At 35.1% G+C, this 15,978-nt stretch overlaps 1 protein-coding gene across 5 annotated transcripts in view; it reads left to right on the forward strand.

Moving 5' to 3' along the window:
- SMC5 (structural maintenance of chromosomes 5) overlaps nucleotides 1-15,978 on the forward strand; it is a 95,706-nt gene that overhangs the window by 3,400 nt on the left and 76,328 nt on the right. For all 5 annotated transcript variants that reach the window (XM_024252589.3, XM_024252591.3, XM_024252590.3 and 2 more), the window contains exons 2-4: nucleotides 2,000-2,141; nucleotides 5,608-5,660; nucleotides 14,933-15,095. In XM_024252589.3, the coding sequence (XP_024108357.2) occupies nucleotides 2,000-2,141; nucleotides 5,608-5,660; nucleotides 14,933-15,095 (358 nt within the window). The remainder of the gene's footprint in view (nucleotides 1-1,999; nucleotides 2,142-5,607; nucleotides 5,661-14,932; nucleotides 15,096-15,978) is intronic.

A 15,978-nucleotide genomic window follows, 5' to 3' on the forward strand; every position in this document is an offset into this window, starting at 1 on the left:
AGAGAATAGGGAAAGGAGATAAAAAGTAGAAAAAGATGAAACTCGGCTGTGATGGGTTTTTCCTTAATTTTTCTTGTTTAACAAGTGACATCAGATTTACAATTCTACCGGCATTACTTGGTGATTGATTGGATGATGGAGTGGTGGTTTGGGTGGAGTCAAAAGAGATGAAAGAACCAAAGATGATGCAAAACTAATGCCTAGGTTTCTGATTTGGGCAATGGCATGAATGATAATACCATTCACTAAGAGACCACAAGAGTGGTTTTGGATGGGAAAGATGGTGGATTTCGTTTTAAATGTGTTGTTTAAGTTGACTGTTGTGGGACATTCAAATAGCATAATTGAGGTGACCATTGCATATAGAGGTCATCTGGACTGCTTTCAGCATGTAGATAGTATGCAAAGACTTGGAGAAAAAAAGGAATCATTGAGGCCATAGAGAATATAGATGAGATACCTCATGAAGTATATGGAATGATAAGAGGGTGGGTCTTTACCAATAGCTCTTTCAGAGGGAGCTCAGAGGAAAGGAAACTCATGATAAGGGAATTCCCAATAAATACATCGTAGAGTCAGAAGATTGATTTTAAACAGTGCAGAGACTTTATCTGGGTAGCTGAAGGCAAGAAAAATCCCCCCCCAACCCCCGCCAAAAAAAAAAAAATGCAGAGGCTTTGTTTTTGGCAACTGTCCCTATTTGTAATATCGATGCATATTTTATAGGCCGGAAAGTCTCATGCTTTTCCCTGTTCTGTTTTCTTAAATACCAGTTTCATCGTTGTTTTAGTATAACATTTACACAGAGATTTCACAACAGGAAATCCAAGTGGGGCTTCATGTGTTGAGAGTAAAAGTTCCATGTCAGGTAATTTCCTACATGTCTGAAGTTCCCAAACTAGTTTTATTGTAACCATCATAAAGGGCTCTTTTGAGACCCAGCTGCTAGCAGAACAAAACAGCTAAAAAGATAAAGTAGTAGATGCTGTGTAGAGGTGTGGGATTAGCAAACCTGCCAGAAAATGTGTCTTTGCCACCTGTATTTTTATTACCACCTGACATTCCAAAATCATTAATTTCTTAAAACATTAATGTGTGTGCTTGGTTATTTGTATACTTAGCAGATGAATAGCAGGCTAAGCATTTATTTATGGGGAATTAGTTGGCAGCTACCTGAGAGCTAACTGAAATGCTGTGGACAAAGGACACTTTTTATGGGTTCAAATTCAGAGTATTCAAAAGCGAGTTAAAAGAATGTCTGAGTCAGAGTTCGCTTCACATTTTGTCATAACTGTCCCTAGCAACTAATAAAGATTAGATGCTAACTGTAATTAGAGTGCTAGACAGCTTTCAACTTTTGTTTTGTAGGGCAGTGTCTCTCTATGATGCCTAGGCTAGCCTTGACCTCCTAGGCTCAAGTGGTCCTCTGGCCTCAGCCTCCCTCATAGCTGGGACTATAGGCACATACCGTGGTGCCTGGCTTGGAAAATAATTTTTAGAAGTTAATAAATGAAACCTTTGGGTTGAGATATATCTTCAGTTTAGTAGTTAAAAATCTGCTTAGATTGTTTGAAATATTAAAATATGAATAACCATTAAGCATTAAAATTTAAAAGAAATATGAATGTAAAATTGACAGATTCAAGGTAAGCCATGGCCTCTCCTATAAAATTTGTTTTAAAGTTATTTTGTGTAGTATCTTTGATATAGTGTCCAGTGTTTTGTAATTATTAAAAAAGAACAAGGTATCAAACTTCACTTTCTTCAGTTTTGAAAAAAGTATACGAAATTATATTCTTTAGTTATGCATTACTGCCTTTTCATTTCTTCTATTGGTAGATTTTCTTTCTAAAGTTGTTTATTAAAAACCTATTAAAAAACATTAAATTTGTAAGGTTAGCTAGTTTTTAAAGGAATTTGAGGAAGCTCATAGATAATGTAAAGCAAGGAAAAGTGGTTTTGTATCTCTCCTTAATAATTTCATCTATTTATAATTCAGAACATATGATATTTGTGAAGTATCTCCTGGACCCCACTTGAATATGATCGTTGGAGCCAATGGAACAGGGAAGTCAAGCATTGTATGTGCCATTTGCCTTGGTTTAGCTGGGAAACCTGCTTTCATGGGACGAGCGGATAAGGTGAGTTAATATAATTACTTTTTAAGAAAATTCAAACCTATTAATTGCTTTTAGTAACATCAGTTTCTACACCTCAGTTCCTTGGGTATAGCAAACTTAATAGTGCATGAATATAAGGAATAAATTTGGCAGGTAGAGAAGCTGGAAGGAGATTTTCATTTCTAGAAGTATTTTGGACCATAATACTAGAGGATTCTCCAAGTCTTTACACCTAAAATGCTAGAAATAATGTAATATGTCTTTTTTTTTAAATGCATCACTTGGCTTGTGGAACAGTGAAGTAAACTTAAAAAGGGCAGAAACAAAATCCAGTCATATGTTGCTTAATGATGGGGATATATTCTGAGAAAATGCATCATTAGACAATTTTGTCATTGTGTGAACATAATAGAGAGTACTTACACCTAGATGGTATAGCCTACTATCCACTTAGGCTATATGGTGTAGCCTGTTGCTCCTAGACTACACTCCTGTAGAGCATGTTACTGTACTGAATACTGTGGACAGTTGTAATGCAATGGCTTACATTGTACTTATGTAAACATCTCTAAATATAGAAAAGGTTCAGTAAAAATACAGTATAAAAGATTAAAATGGTACACCTGCGTTAAGGCACTTAACCATATTCATGAGAGTAGGGGGCGGAAAAATACTGCCCGAACAATCCAGAGGGGGTCTTGAGAAAGGAGGAGGAGATAAGAAACAGATACAAAAAATGAGATCATTAAAAGTGACAAAATATTGGCTGGGTGCGTTAGCTCATGCCTGTAATCCCAGCACTTTGGGAGGCCATGGTCAGGAGTTCCAGACCAGCTTGGCCAACATGGTGAAACCTCGTCTCTACTAAAACTGCAAAAATTAGCCAGGCATGGTGGTGGGTGCCTGTAATCCCAGCTACTCGGGAGGCTGAAGCAGGAGAATTGCTTGAACCCAGGAGGCGGAGGTTATAGTGAGCCAAGATCGTGCCATTGCACTCCAGCCTGGGCAGCAAGAGTGAGACTGTGTCTCAAGAAAAATAAATAAAAATCACAAAATAAGGTGGTAGAAATATGTGCAGATATAATCACAATGATTATAAATGATCTAAACTCTAAACTCATTAAATTATAAAGTCTGTTAGAATGGAGAAATGAAACAATGTTTAGTTCTCTTTTGTTTTTAATAAGCATATCTAAAAGTGCCACAGAAAAGTTGAGAGTGAAAGGATGAAAAAAAATACATGCCAGGCAATTATACAAAAGAAAGTAGATGTAGCTGGATTAATACTAGGAAAAACAGACTTTAGAGCAAAAAGTATTTTTAGAGATAATAGTGGTCATTAAACACTGACAAAAGTTTTAATTCACTAGAAGATAATTCAATTCCCAACTCGAATTCACATTATAATCTAGCTCCAAAATATATAGGCAAAATCTGCAGAATGCTAACAAGCAGTTAACATATCCATAATCATACTGGGATAGCTATCAATAATAGTAGATCAGTCAGATAAAAAAATTAGACTACAAAAGATTTGAACGATGAAGTTAAGCTTGAACTAATGGACATATTATAAAAAGTGCACTCAACAATTGGAAAGTATGCATTCTTTTCAAGCACAAGTTAACATTTCTAAAAGTTAATTGTATATTGAGTCATAAAGCAAGTATCAAAAAATTTCAAAAAATGGACACCACGTAGACCATATCCTGACCACAATGCTATTAAGATAGAAATAATAAAAAAAATTAAAGTTTGATGGACGGTTACAAAATGGAAGCAAATTCCCCTTAAGATTATAAATTATTTAAAATGTGTGTGTGTATGTTTAGTGCTATGTGGAAGACATTTATCAGGTAGAATATACTTTTCGCTGTTAATAACTAGCCTTGTGACCTTGAGCAATTATTTGGACTTCAGTTTTTCTTCATTTCAAAGATGAGAGAATTGGAACAGATAGCATCCAAGGACCAACTCAGATATTTATGAATATTGATATATAGTTTTTTAATTGTCAGATCATTTAATCCCTATCTCTTTGTAATCGTCTGTTGGATTGTACTCCAGGGGCTGTACAGTAGGAATGAATTGGCTATAACAATTTTTACTAACTTTCTCATGTTGATTTTTGTCGTGAAAACATGTCTCTTCTCATCCTTGAGTGATAGGATTTTTAAGGGAGGCTGTGGAGTGCAGTGTTTCCTAGATGACAGATTGCAGCCCTTTGGGTACACAGATGTATTTATGGGATGCCCAAGTTCTCAGCAAGAATATTTAATGTATTTTTGTTTAAGTGCTAATATAAAAATTTAACAAAAACATACTCTATACCATCTGTATGGATACTTTATAATAAGAACTGCCTCCTGATTTTTTTTTCCTCCTCATTGGTACCAAGTATTTTAATTCTTGCAAGCTAATGAGCAGATATCATTCCTACATGGATGTCCTTGGTTTTCCTGTGAGGAAACAGAGAGGTTAAGTAACTGTCCAATGTCTAACAACTTCTATGTGGTAGCGTTGAGATTTTAACCTAGATAGTAGATGTTAAAACCTGTACTTTTAAGCATTAGGCTGTACTTGGTGGTTACAAGATAAGGCTTTTTTTTTTTTTTTTTTTTCCATCTTTCTGGGACTCAACTTTATTGTCTATAAAATGAATGTATACTTCAAGGTTGCTTATGAGTATTAAATGAGAAAATACATGTTTAGTGCTTAGCGCAACAGTATATAGTAAATGCTTGATAAATGTTAGCTGTTATCACTGTCATTATCACTATTAAAAAGATTACTATTTGTGAGATATATTTTCTACATTTCTTAATATTTATCACTTACTTATAGCCTGATTTAAGATCCAGTCTGATTTTTTTAGGCTCAGACTTTGTTTTCGGGCTTAGACTCATAAGCATATAGAAACTAGCACAGATATGTCTGCTTTATCATGTAAATTTCAATTATATTGCTCCTTTTAAAACGATGCTTGGTGGCAATTATATCATTAACAGGATAGGTAATATTAGCGTGGTTGTTAATATTTAACCTGCACTACTGTAGGAAGTCTTCAATGGTAATAAGAAGGTTTGAGTGCTTAGTGGTTATACTATAGGACCTGTTTTCCCACAGGCATTTTCTCTTCTCTCTGGGTGTTTAATATAGTGGACAGGTACACAGGCTCTGGAGCCAGATTTCCTGGGTTCAGATCCTTTTTCTGGCACTTACTGGCTTTGTCACGAGGTTGGTAAGAGGCTATGGAGTGCATAGGAGTTCAATAAATTTTACCTAATATTATTATTGTTGTTATTTGCTGGAGGGAACAAGGAAGAACCCAGATCTGGGAGGGATACCTTAGAAAGTGACAAGAGCGAACATACAAGTGGTACCTGAAAAAAATCTTGATTTGACAAATAATAATGACTGCTAAATCTCTGATTGTTAACCTGGGAATGTCATTACACAGCTCACTTTTTTTTTTTTTATGTCTTAGGTTGGGTTTTTTGTGAAGAGAGGATGTTCTAGAGGCATGGTTGAAATTGAATTGTAAGTGTTAAAAGTGCTAAAACTCCTGTTTCCTATAAAATTCTTAGTTTATATTCATGTTTTCCTGATGATTAGAAGAGTATTAATAATAGTATTATGGCATAAATATTGGAAATAATATTTAAAGAATACTTAATCCAGATAAGTAAGGGGTTTAAAAAATATATTTTAAAAATTTAAATTGAAGGCCAGCCATGGTGGCTCATGCCTGTAATCCGAGCACTTTGGGGAGGCCGAGGCGGGCAGATCACCTGAGATCAGGAGTTGGAGACCAGCCCGGCCAACATGAGGAAGTCCCGTCTCTACTAAAAATAGAAAAATTATCCAGGCATGGTGGCACATGCCTGTAATCCCAGCTACTGGGGAGTCTGAGGCAGGAGAATTGCTGGAACCTGGGAGGCAAAGGTTGCAGTGAGCCGAGATGGCACCACTGCACTCTAGCCTGGGAGACAGAGCTAGACTCCGCCCCCCGCCAAAAAAAAAAAAAAAAAAAAAATTTGTGAGAATTTTATTTTAAAAAATTATCAAGGAAATGATAAGTTTATAGCAGGTAATGAAATAGAACTATACTACTATTAAGTAGTCATGATGAAGTTGCAATATTTTTCACAAATTTAAAGTATCTGGGTTTTTTTTTTTTTGCTAATCTTGAAAGTAATACTTGCTTGTCTTTAAAAAACACAAACAATGTAGAAGTGTATAATGTTGAAAATAAAAGCCTTCTTGCTATCATTCCTAATTCTATAAATAACTACTGCTAATAGTTTGGTGAATCTCATGTATGATAAGGACTTGGTACTTCTGTCACCATTTTTTATTTTCTCCTTTATGACACCAATAATTCATCATGGTATTCTTTTCCCTTGAGCTTGGATATTCTCAATTGGCCATTCTTGGCAGCTATTTTTGATAGACTAGAGTTGATGTTTATGATGAAACCAGTTGACCATCCTTAGTATATATAATTTTAATCCTTTACACATAAATATGCACATTATTTAGGTGATTTTTAGAGACTGTTGCTTTTGGAATATGAGTGGAAAGTTGTGGCATTTTTGAGCTGAAAAGCCTTTAAAGATTATCTGATAGCCCTACTATTTGATATGAGATGAGGAAACGATCTTTTATAAAAAATTACTCAAAGTTTTTGTTTATATAGAGATGAGAAAGATACACATGGAAGTAAAAAGAAAATAAATTTTGAAATACCCAACTTATTAAAATATGATAGAATTTTATTGAAGAATATAAAATCAAGACCTGAAGAAATGGAGACACGTGATATGTTCCTAGAAACATAAAGTTAATGTCATTATTAACATGTCAGACCAGGTGCAGTGGCTCATGCATGTAATCCCAGCACTATGGGAGGCCAAGGCAAGTGATTGCTTGAGTCCAGCAGTTGGAGACCAGCCTAAGCAACATGGCAAAACCCCATCTCTACAAAAAATACAAAAATTAGCCAGGCCTGGCTGCGCACCTGTAGTCCTAGCTACTCAGGAAACTGAGGTGAGAGGATCACCTGAGCCTGGGGAGGTAGAGGATGTAGTGAGCCATGATTGTGCCACCGCACTCCAGCCTGGGTGACAGAGTGAGACTCTGTCTGCAAAAAAAACAAAAACAAAAAAAGTCAATCCTTTGTAAATTAATACATACATTTGATACAATTACAATGAGAGTCCCAACAGGTAAGTTTACAAGTTGATTCTAAACTTCATCTTGAAGAATAAATGTGCCAGAAAACCCAAGGAGATTTTGAAAAAGCAAAGTTGTAAATAAGATTTTTGTCTACCACATGTTGAAGTATACTGTAAAGTTGTTGATTTAAAAATAAGTGTGATACTGGTATAGAAGATGAGCAGAATGCAGAAACCAGGAACAGATCGAAATGTACATGAGAGCTTATTGTAAAAGTGGCAGTTTAATTAAGAGTGGGATATTTTAAGAGTTAGGAAAAACCAAACTTGTTTTTGCTATTCTCAAACTCAACACAGCACAGAACACTTCTACACCAGATGTGTGGGGTTTTTTCCCCACACCCTGCAATTCAGTTCAATTCTGACACTAACCAAAAATTAGTGCAGGACCCATAGTTTAGGGGCTCAGTCACACAGGACTGCCCTCCACTTTATATGCCATTTGTAAGTCTTAGGTTGTGCCCTGTACTTCTGACCAACCAGCTGTAAATTGAGGTTCTCAAGACCCCTTTCTTGGTTCAGTTATTTGCTAGGGTGGGAAACACTTAGGTTTACCCATGTATTATAAAGGATACTACAGAAGGTGCAGATGATTAGCAAAATACAGGGCGAGGTCTGGAAGGGTCCGGAGTGCAGGAGCTTCTTTCCCCACTTTCCCAGCATATGGATGTGTTCCTCTATCTGGGAGCTCTCTGAAACCCATGGTTCAGGGAATTTTATGGAGCCTTCATCACATGGGTATAAGAAACTCAATCTCTAGCCCTGCTTCCCTTCCCAGAGGATGGGGGATAGGTTGGTGGGGCTGAAGGTTCTAAGTTTCTGTTCATGGCTTTATCTTTCTGGTGACCAGCCCACATCCAGGAGCCCACCAAGAGTTGCCTCATTAGAAAAAGACACACTTGTCACCTAGGAAATTCCAAGGGATTAGGAGTTCTGTGTCAGGAATTGAGGACAGAGACTAAATAAAATTTTTTTTTTTTTTTTGAGATGGAGTGTCACTGTCGCCCAAGCTGGAATGCAGTGGCGCCATCTCGGCTCACTGCAACCTCTGTCTCCCGAGCTCAAGTGATTCTTCCACCTCAGCCTTCCAAGTAGCTGGGATTACAAGCACCCACCACCACACCTGGCTAATTTTTGTACTTTTAGTAGAGACGGGGTTTCGCCATGTTGGCCAGGCTGGTCTTGAACTCCTGACCTCAAGTGATCCGCCCGCCTTGGCCTCCCACAGTGCTGGGATTACAGGCGTGAGCCACCATATCCAGCCTACATATTTCTTAATACAGGTTGAGTATCCCTTATCTGCAATGCTTGGGACCAGAAGTGTTTTGGATTTTGGATTTGTTTTGAGTTTAGAATATTTGCATTATACTTATCGGTTCAACATCCCCAATCTGAAAATCTGAAATATGAAACACCCCAATGACAATTACCGTTGAATGTCATGTTGGCACACAAGAAGTTTTGGATTTTGGAGCATTTCAGATTTTTGGACTAGGGATACTCAACCTGTATATCACAGTATCATAGTGTAAATTATTCAAATTGAGCTGTGATAATTATCTTATCTTATATAACTTTAAAAAAGTTAATTTTTTAAAGATAAATTTAGAGCTTTACCTAACACCCTACACATAAATAAAATTTAAGTATATAAACGTCAAGCACATTTTCCACGAAGATTCACATGGCCTTGAGAGTACCAAATGTAAAACAGCTCATCATTAGTTGTTGAAATTATTGCCATTAAACAAGTGTACTAACTGGCCATGTATTCCTTGAGTAGAATGGTGGGTAGAATAATCTCTGGCATGTATGTATATAGTCATTTTCCAAATATTAATTGAGTACCTACATATTGGGGATACTCTTCCCTCATGGAATTTATAGTTAGGGGCATAAGGAGGGACAGTTAGATAAGTAAAATATATATTATGTTAGGTGGTGATAAGTGCTACATAGAAAAATAAAGCAGAAAAGGAGGATAGGAGTGACAGAGTGGAGTTCTACAGTTTTAAATAGCCTGATCAGGAAAGATCTCACTGAGAAGATAGGATTTAAGCAAAGACCTGAAGGAGGGAAGGTAATGAGCATGGAGATAATTGGGGAAATAATATTTCAGGTATAGAGATTTGCGAATGCTAAGGCTCTAAGGTGGTACCCACAGTGACTGGATCACATTGAGTGAGGAGAATAGTAAAAGATAAGCTGTGAAAATATCAGGAAGTCAAGCCTGTATTCATTGTAAGGACTTGGCATTTATTTTGTATAAGCTGTGAAGCTGCCTGGTTTTTAGCAGAGGAATGATGTGATGTAACTTAAAAAGTTTAACCAGATTGGGTTGCTGTGTGGAAAGTAAACTTTAAGAGAGCAAAGGCAAAAGCAAGAGTATCAGTTAAGTGACTAATAGAACAACCCTATGAGAGATGATAGTAGCTTATGATTTGCTTATGAATTATATACAGAGTATGGGAGAAGGAGCAAGATATCAGGGAGGACTCCAAGATGTCTGGCATGATTAAGGGTAGAGTTTCCATTAACTGAGGTAGACAGACCTACTGCGGAAGGTTTTGGGAGTAGATCATACATCATTGAACTAAGATGCCACCACGTGTAGCTTCCAATTAAAATTAAACTAGCACAGATAGTTTGAAATGTGCATCCCAGTTTCCGAGATGTTAAAATGTTTTTTTAAAAAAGGAACTTTTCAGAATCAAACATGGTAAAGTTTGAGATGCCTAGTAGATAGGCAGAGCTGGGCACGGTGGCTCATACCTGTAATCCCAGCACTTAGGGAGGCAGAGGCGGGAGGATTGCTTGAACTCAGGAATTCGACCAACCTGGGCGACATAGCAAGACTCCATCTGCACACACACACAAAAAGGTCTGAGATACAGGTAGAAATGTTTTTAGTGGGCAGTTAGATATATAAACCTGTCATTCCTGGAGAAGTCTGGGCTGAAGATAAAACACATTTGGAAAATCATTAGTATTATGATGGATTAAATCACCAATGAAGCAGGGATAGATAAAGGAAAGAAGAGTTCTAAGAACGTATCTGCTACAGTGCACCGTTTAGAGATTGAACATAGGGAAAACTAGGAAGGGAAACTGAGAGTTGGCTAGTGAGTCAGAAGAATACAGTACTTGGAAACCAGCACTTGGAACAACTTCAAGAGGAGTCAGTTGTCTATCACCTGTGTCTGATACTGCTGATAGGTCAAGTAAATTGAGAACAAAGAGTTTATTATCAGCATTTATTGAGTTGGTCATATCATTTAAGTTGAAGAATTAATTAATTCCCTGATGTTTGCTCAATTTTGCGTTCTTAGAATAACCCAGTTTGGTCATAGTTTTTTTGATGCGTTGCTAGATTGGTTTTCTAGTATTTTATTTAGAATTTTTACATCGGTATTTTGTGAAAGATATTTGTAGTTTGAATGTTTGGTTAAGCTTACTGTTAAAAATAATCTGATGTGTATTATAGGGTGTCTTGGAAAAAAAATCATCTGGCTTTTTTTTTTCTAACTATACTGATTTAATTTTTTTCTAACTACTTATTTCATTTATTTATAGTAATCGGTTGCTTAGATTTTTCTGTTTATTCTTGGATTACTGTGGTTATTTATACTTCGTAAAGGATTTTCCCATTTTTCTTAGTTTTAAATTTTATTGACATGAATAACATCCTCTTATATGGGTTTACTATATAGTGTTATTTTATATAAAACAGTATGTCTTCTAAAAATTGACTTGTCAATTTTAGTAGTTTTTTTCAATGAACTAACTTTTGCATTTGTCATATATCATGGTTTTCTATTTCATTAATTTCTATTCTTTACTGATTCTCATTTTTTGAAATGGATATTTATTGCACTAATTTTTAGTCTTGTTTACCCTAATATGAACAGTTAACGTTAAAAATGTCCCACTTACTACTTTAGCTCCATCTCTCAAATTTTAGTATATAGTATTTACTGTTTTTCAGTTCTGAATATTTTCTTTATGAGTTCATAATTAGAAGTTGTTTCTAATTCTAATGTAGTGATTTTCTTATTTTTTAGTATTGGTTTCTACTTTGCTTGTAGTGCAGTTAAATATATAGAGATACTGGTTTTATTTTACTCATCCTTTGAAATGTCTTTCTTTTTGTAGTGAACTTTTGTAATTGTTCTTTGGCTAAAAGAATAAGTTTTCTTTTGTAGATACCTGCAGTGTTCTGTATTTGTGCATTAGTGCAAGTTTATTAGTTATATTGTCAAATCTTCTATATTTTTGCTGATTTCTGTTGTCAGATTGATACCTTAATTACTGACAAAGGTGTATTACACTATTCCTCTATGCAGATTTGTGAATTTTCCTTGTCCTGTCAATTTTCGCCTTATGTATTTCTAGGACATTATTAGTTGCATCTAAGATTAAAATTGTTTATCTTCTCGCTTAGTCGCCCAGGCTGGAGTGCAGTGGCGCGATCTCGGCTCACTGCAGGCTCCACCTCCTGGGTTCACGCCATTTTCCTGCCTCAGCCTCCCGAGTAGCTGGGATTACAGGCGCCCGACACTACACCTGGCTGATTTTTTGTATTTTTAGTAGAGACGGGGTTTCACTGTGTTAGCCAGGACGATCTCGATCTCCTGACCTCATGATCCACCCACCTCGGCCTCCCAAAGTGCTGGGATTACAGGCGTGAGCCACTGCGCCCGGCCGTGAATTCAACTTTGTATTGTTAGGTACTGACCTCTATCTTTCTTTTGCCTTGAAGTCCATGTAGTTTGCCATTAATGTAGTTAGCAGCTTTTTTTTTTCCCAGTATTTTTCTAGTTGTCTTTTTTCATTCATTTCATGTTTTTAATATCTTTTGTTATCTCATTTAAACTAGTATAGCTGTGTTATTTTTTCTGGAGTCTTTTAAGTAAAGCATATAATCAATTTACAAATATATGTTTGAACTTACTTTTCCTTATTCTCTGCTTTTTATTTTTCACACTCTTCAGCATTTCTTTTCTTTCTCGTTTTTGTTGGATATTTGTTTCATTTTTCCTTCTCTTTTGTCTTGGAAATTATGCACTCTTTTGTTTTAGTGGTTACTGGAATTTTAGCAGGAATACTTGTTGGAGTCCAGACTTAGTATCTGTCTTCCTGCTAAACAAAGATTTTACAGTACTTTGTTCTTAATAACTTCTCTGAACTTACATGCTTTTAAATTTCTATCTTTTTAAAACTCCTCAAAACATTATTATTAATATAATATAGTTATATTAATTATGCTGTCAATGTTTGTTTAGAATTACCTAAGATATTTCTGTTTTGCTTTTCATTCCTTCTTCCATTTCTGATTTTCTCTCTGGGATCACTTTCTGCCAAAAGGATATTCTTTAAAGTTTTCTTTTATGAGAGTTTTCTGTTGGAACACTCAGTTTTTAATCTGAAAATCATATTATTTAGCTCTAAATCTTGAAAGATGTGTTTCATGGTTATAACATTCTATATTGACAGGTCTCTTTTCTCATATTCAGAGTATGGTATAATATCATTGTTGTATTCCTTTTTTTTGTTTTGTTTTTGTTTTTGTTTCGGTGGCAGGGTCTCACCCTGTCATGATCAAGACTCACTGCATCCTTGACCTCCTTGGTTCAAGTGATCCTCCTGCCTCAGCCTACAGGCACTCACCACCATGCCCAGCTTTTTAAATTTTTTTTATTTTTTGTAGAGAATGGGGTCTCACTATGTTGCTCAGACAGGTCTTGAACTCCTAGGCTCAAGTGATCCTCCCACCTTTGCCTTCCAAAATACTGAGATTACAGGCGTGAGCCACCACATCTGGCCTGATTGTTGTCTTCTAATGTGAATCTGATCTTAGTTTATTTGATAGTAATCATTCTGTTTTTCTCATTGTTGTCTTCTGATGTGAATCTGATCTTAGTTTATTTGATAGTAATCATTCTGTTTTTCTGAAGGTGCTTATAAACTCATTTCTTTTCTTAAGTATGTTAGTTTCATATATATTTAGGTGTGGATTTATTTTTTATTCAGTTTTCTTGGTTTTAATGACACTCTTAAACCTATGGTTTGTCTTTCATCAGTTTTGGAAAGTTCTTTTTTATTATCTCTTTAAATATTGCCATTGACCCATTCTCTGTCTCCTATCCTAGAATTCTTATTAGACATATGAGGCTTTCTTAGTCATCCAAATGTCTTTCATATTTTTCATTTATGATTCTGCATTATGTTATTTCCGCTAGTGTTCTTGATGCTTTGTCTTGTGTGTGTGTTTGTAGTGAACTACTCTTCTTAGAACTTTATCTGTGTTAATTCTTTTAAGATAACATAGATTCTGGCAGAGGAAATTATTAACTTGTGCCAGAGACCATTGAATACTTTCAATTCAGAATCACAATGTACAGAATTCTCAGCTTGTGGTGGTAGCAGTGAAGTATTTCTAGTTTACCCTTACAGTGAGGGTATATCGCTTAGATATGGCTTTCTATTGGACTCTCCACCTTGGATAGCTGTGGGCTTTGTCTGTTTTTGTCCTATACCAGCAGATCATCAAAATGAATCCTCAAGATCACTTGATGGGGGCGAATGCCTTCAAGATGAAAGCCAATTTTGTTTTTCCACTCTGGGTTTTCACCTATACTAGGATGTTAGCCAGAATTCCTTACTTTCATGCTAACTGATAAATTCATTTATGAAGATGCTTTAATATTTTATTATTTTTAGTTGTTTACAGCAGGAGGATCAGTAAGGGTACTTTATTAGTCATTCTACTGGAAATGAAAGTTTAAAACTACTTCCTTTAAAGTCGTAAAATCTTACTGTTTCAAGTGGTCTGATTACAATATAATCTATATATACAACATTCATAAGTTATTGTTGTCATTTAGCGATTGGATACCAATAATTTATCTTTCTGCCACATGCTGCTGAATCCCAGTGAAGAAGATGGATGAATAGATGGGAGGTGTGGAGCAGTAGTACTTCTAAAAGCGAGAAATAAGTAAATACCCTTCTTTCAGATTCTGGATTGCTAAATGTTCCTTTATATCCATGTGATGTAATCCTCTCTGAATTTAGAGTGGAGTACATGGTGAGGAATCCATGGGCTACCTGTATGGGTAGTTTTGATTTCTGGAAATGCCAAGAGTCAGTTTTCATTCATATGTTTTCTGAGCAGGGGGAGTTTCAAGGTTTAACTGCTCTACCCTTTAATATACGAATACATTTTGAATTGCAGTCAATGCATGTGATTGAAGAATAGCATAATAATTAAAGGATAAACAACTCCAGTTATGTGACTCCTCTAGTAGTGTTTATAAATTAGTATTCACATTTGCTTTAATTTTAACAGTTTAAAAAATTTTGAATGTTGAGTAAGTAACTGATGTGGTCAATTATGGCATTATGACTAATAAAATGCCAAAGTTTTCTTCTTGAGGGGCCAAAATATCAAAAGGAGTAAAAATCATAATAATAATTCTATCTGGCACCTTTTGTGCAAGAGAATTTTGGGAATTTTATCTCTAAACTAATGTATATATTTTGAATATAAAGATTCTTAAATTATTTTTTAATTAGGTTCAGGGCTTCTGGAAATCTTGTAATCACCCGTGAGATTGATGTGGCAAAAAATCAGTCGTTTTGGTTCATCAACAAAAAAGCTACAAGCCAGAAAATAGTGGAAGAGAAAGTTGCAGCCTTAAATATTCAAGTGGGGAATCTTTGCCAGTTTCTCCCTCAGGTATGAGAGAAATAAATGTGAAGATGGGAAAATTTTGTATATAGTGTTTCTTTTTATGCCGTAGAAGGGATATCATAATGACTGCTATTTAAATTGAACATAGCACTCTTACAGTTCTTTGTAAAGGTAGCATTTCATCACTTAGAGTATAATGTTATTAATTTGTAGTAATTTGGAAAATTTCAATTAGTTAAAAAGTCTAAATTAGAGTATTTTGAAATAAAGTATTATTTTTGAAGTTCAGAGAGTAGCCCAGATAGCTATGTGCTTCTATTTGTAGACCCTTAAAATGTTAATGAACAACTTTTTAGTCAGTTTTTGTTTGTATACATTATACATATATTTGAGTCTACAAAATATTTGATATAAAACTCCTATATTTATAAGTATACCTTCTAAAATCTTGTTATAGTTTATTAAACGTAAAAAATGCTAATAACGTATGTTAAATGTTAAAGTCATATTACCTCTTAAATTTGACTTTGAATGCTGTCTAGTGACAGCATTAACTAATATTAATTTCTTTTTTGTTCAGAAACACAATGATGATTTCATAATGTGCAAATTAAATAAAACTTAAACATTTTTAAAAGCTTTTTATTTAACACTTATCAGCTGATGTCAGATTATCTCCAGAAGTAGATGTTTGAAATTGCGTTTTTTTTTTGTTTTTAAACCCTCTAACATTTCAACTGATATGTAATAGACAGTGATCATTTTCATCTTGGGACTATGTGTTCTTTTATTCCCAAACTTTTATTATACATATATAAACATTTCAGCCTTGAAATATTGGCACAGAAAATTTTTAAAGATGATCAAAAGGATAACAGTTTATACCCTAAGTTTATCTTCATTATTCTAAAGAATAATGCGCAAAAGG

This window comes from Pongo abelii, chromosome 13, assembly GCF_028885655.2.
Source record: "Pongo abelii isolate AG06213 chromosome 13, NHGRI_mPonAbe1-v2.0_pri, whole genome shotgun sequence".
NCBI lineage: Eukaryota > Metazoa > Chordata > Mammalia > Primates > Hominidae > Pongo > Pongo abelii.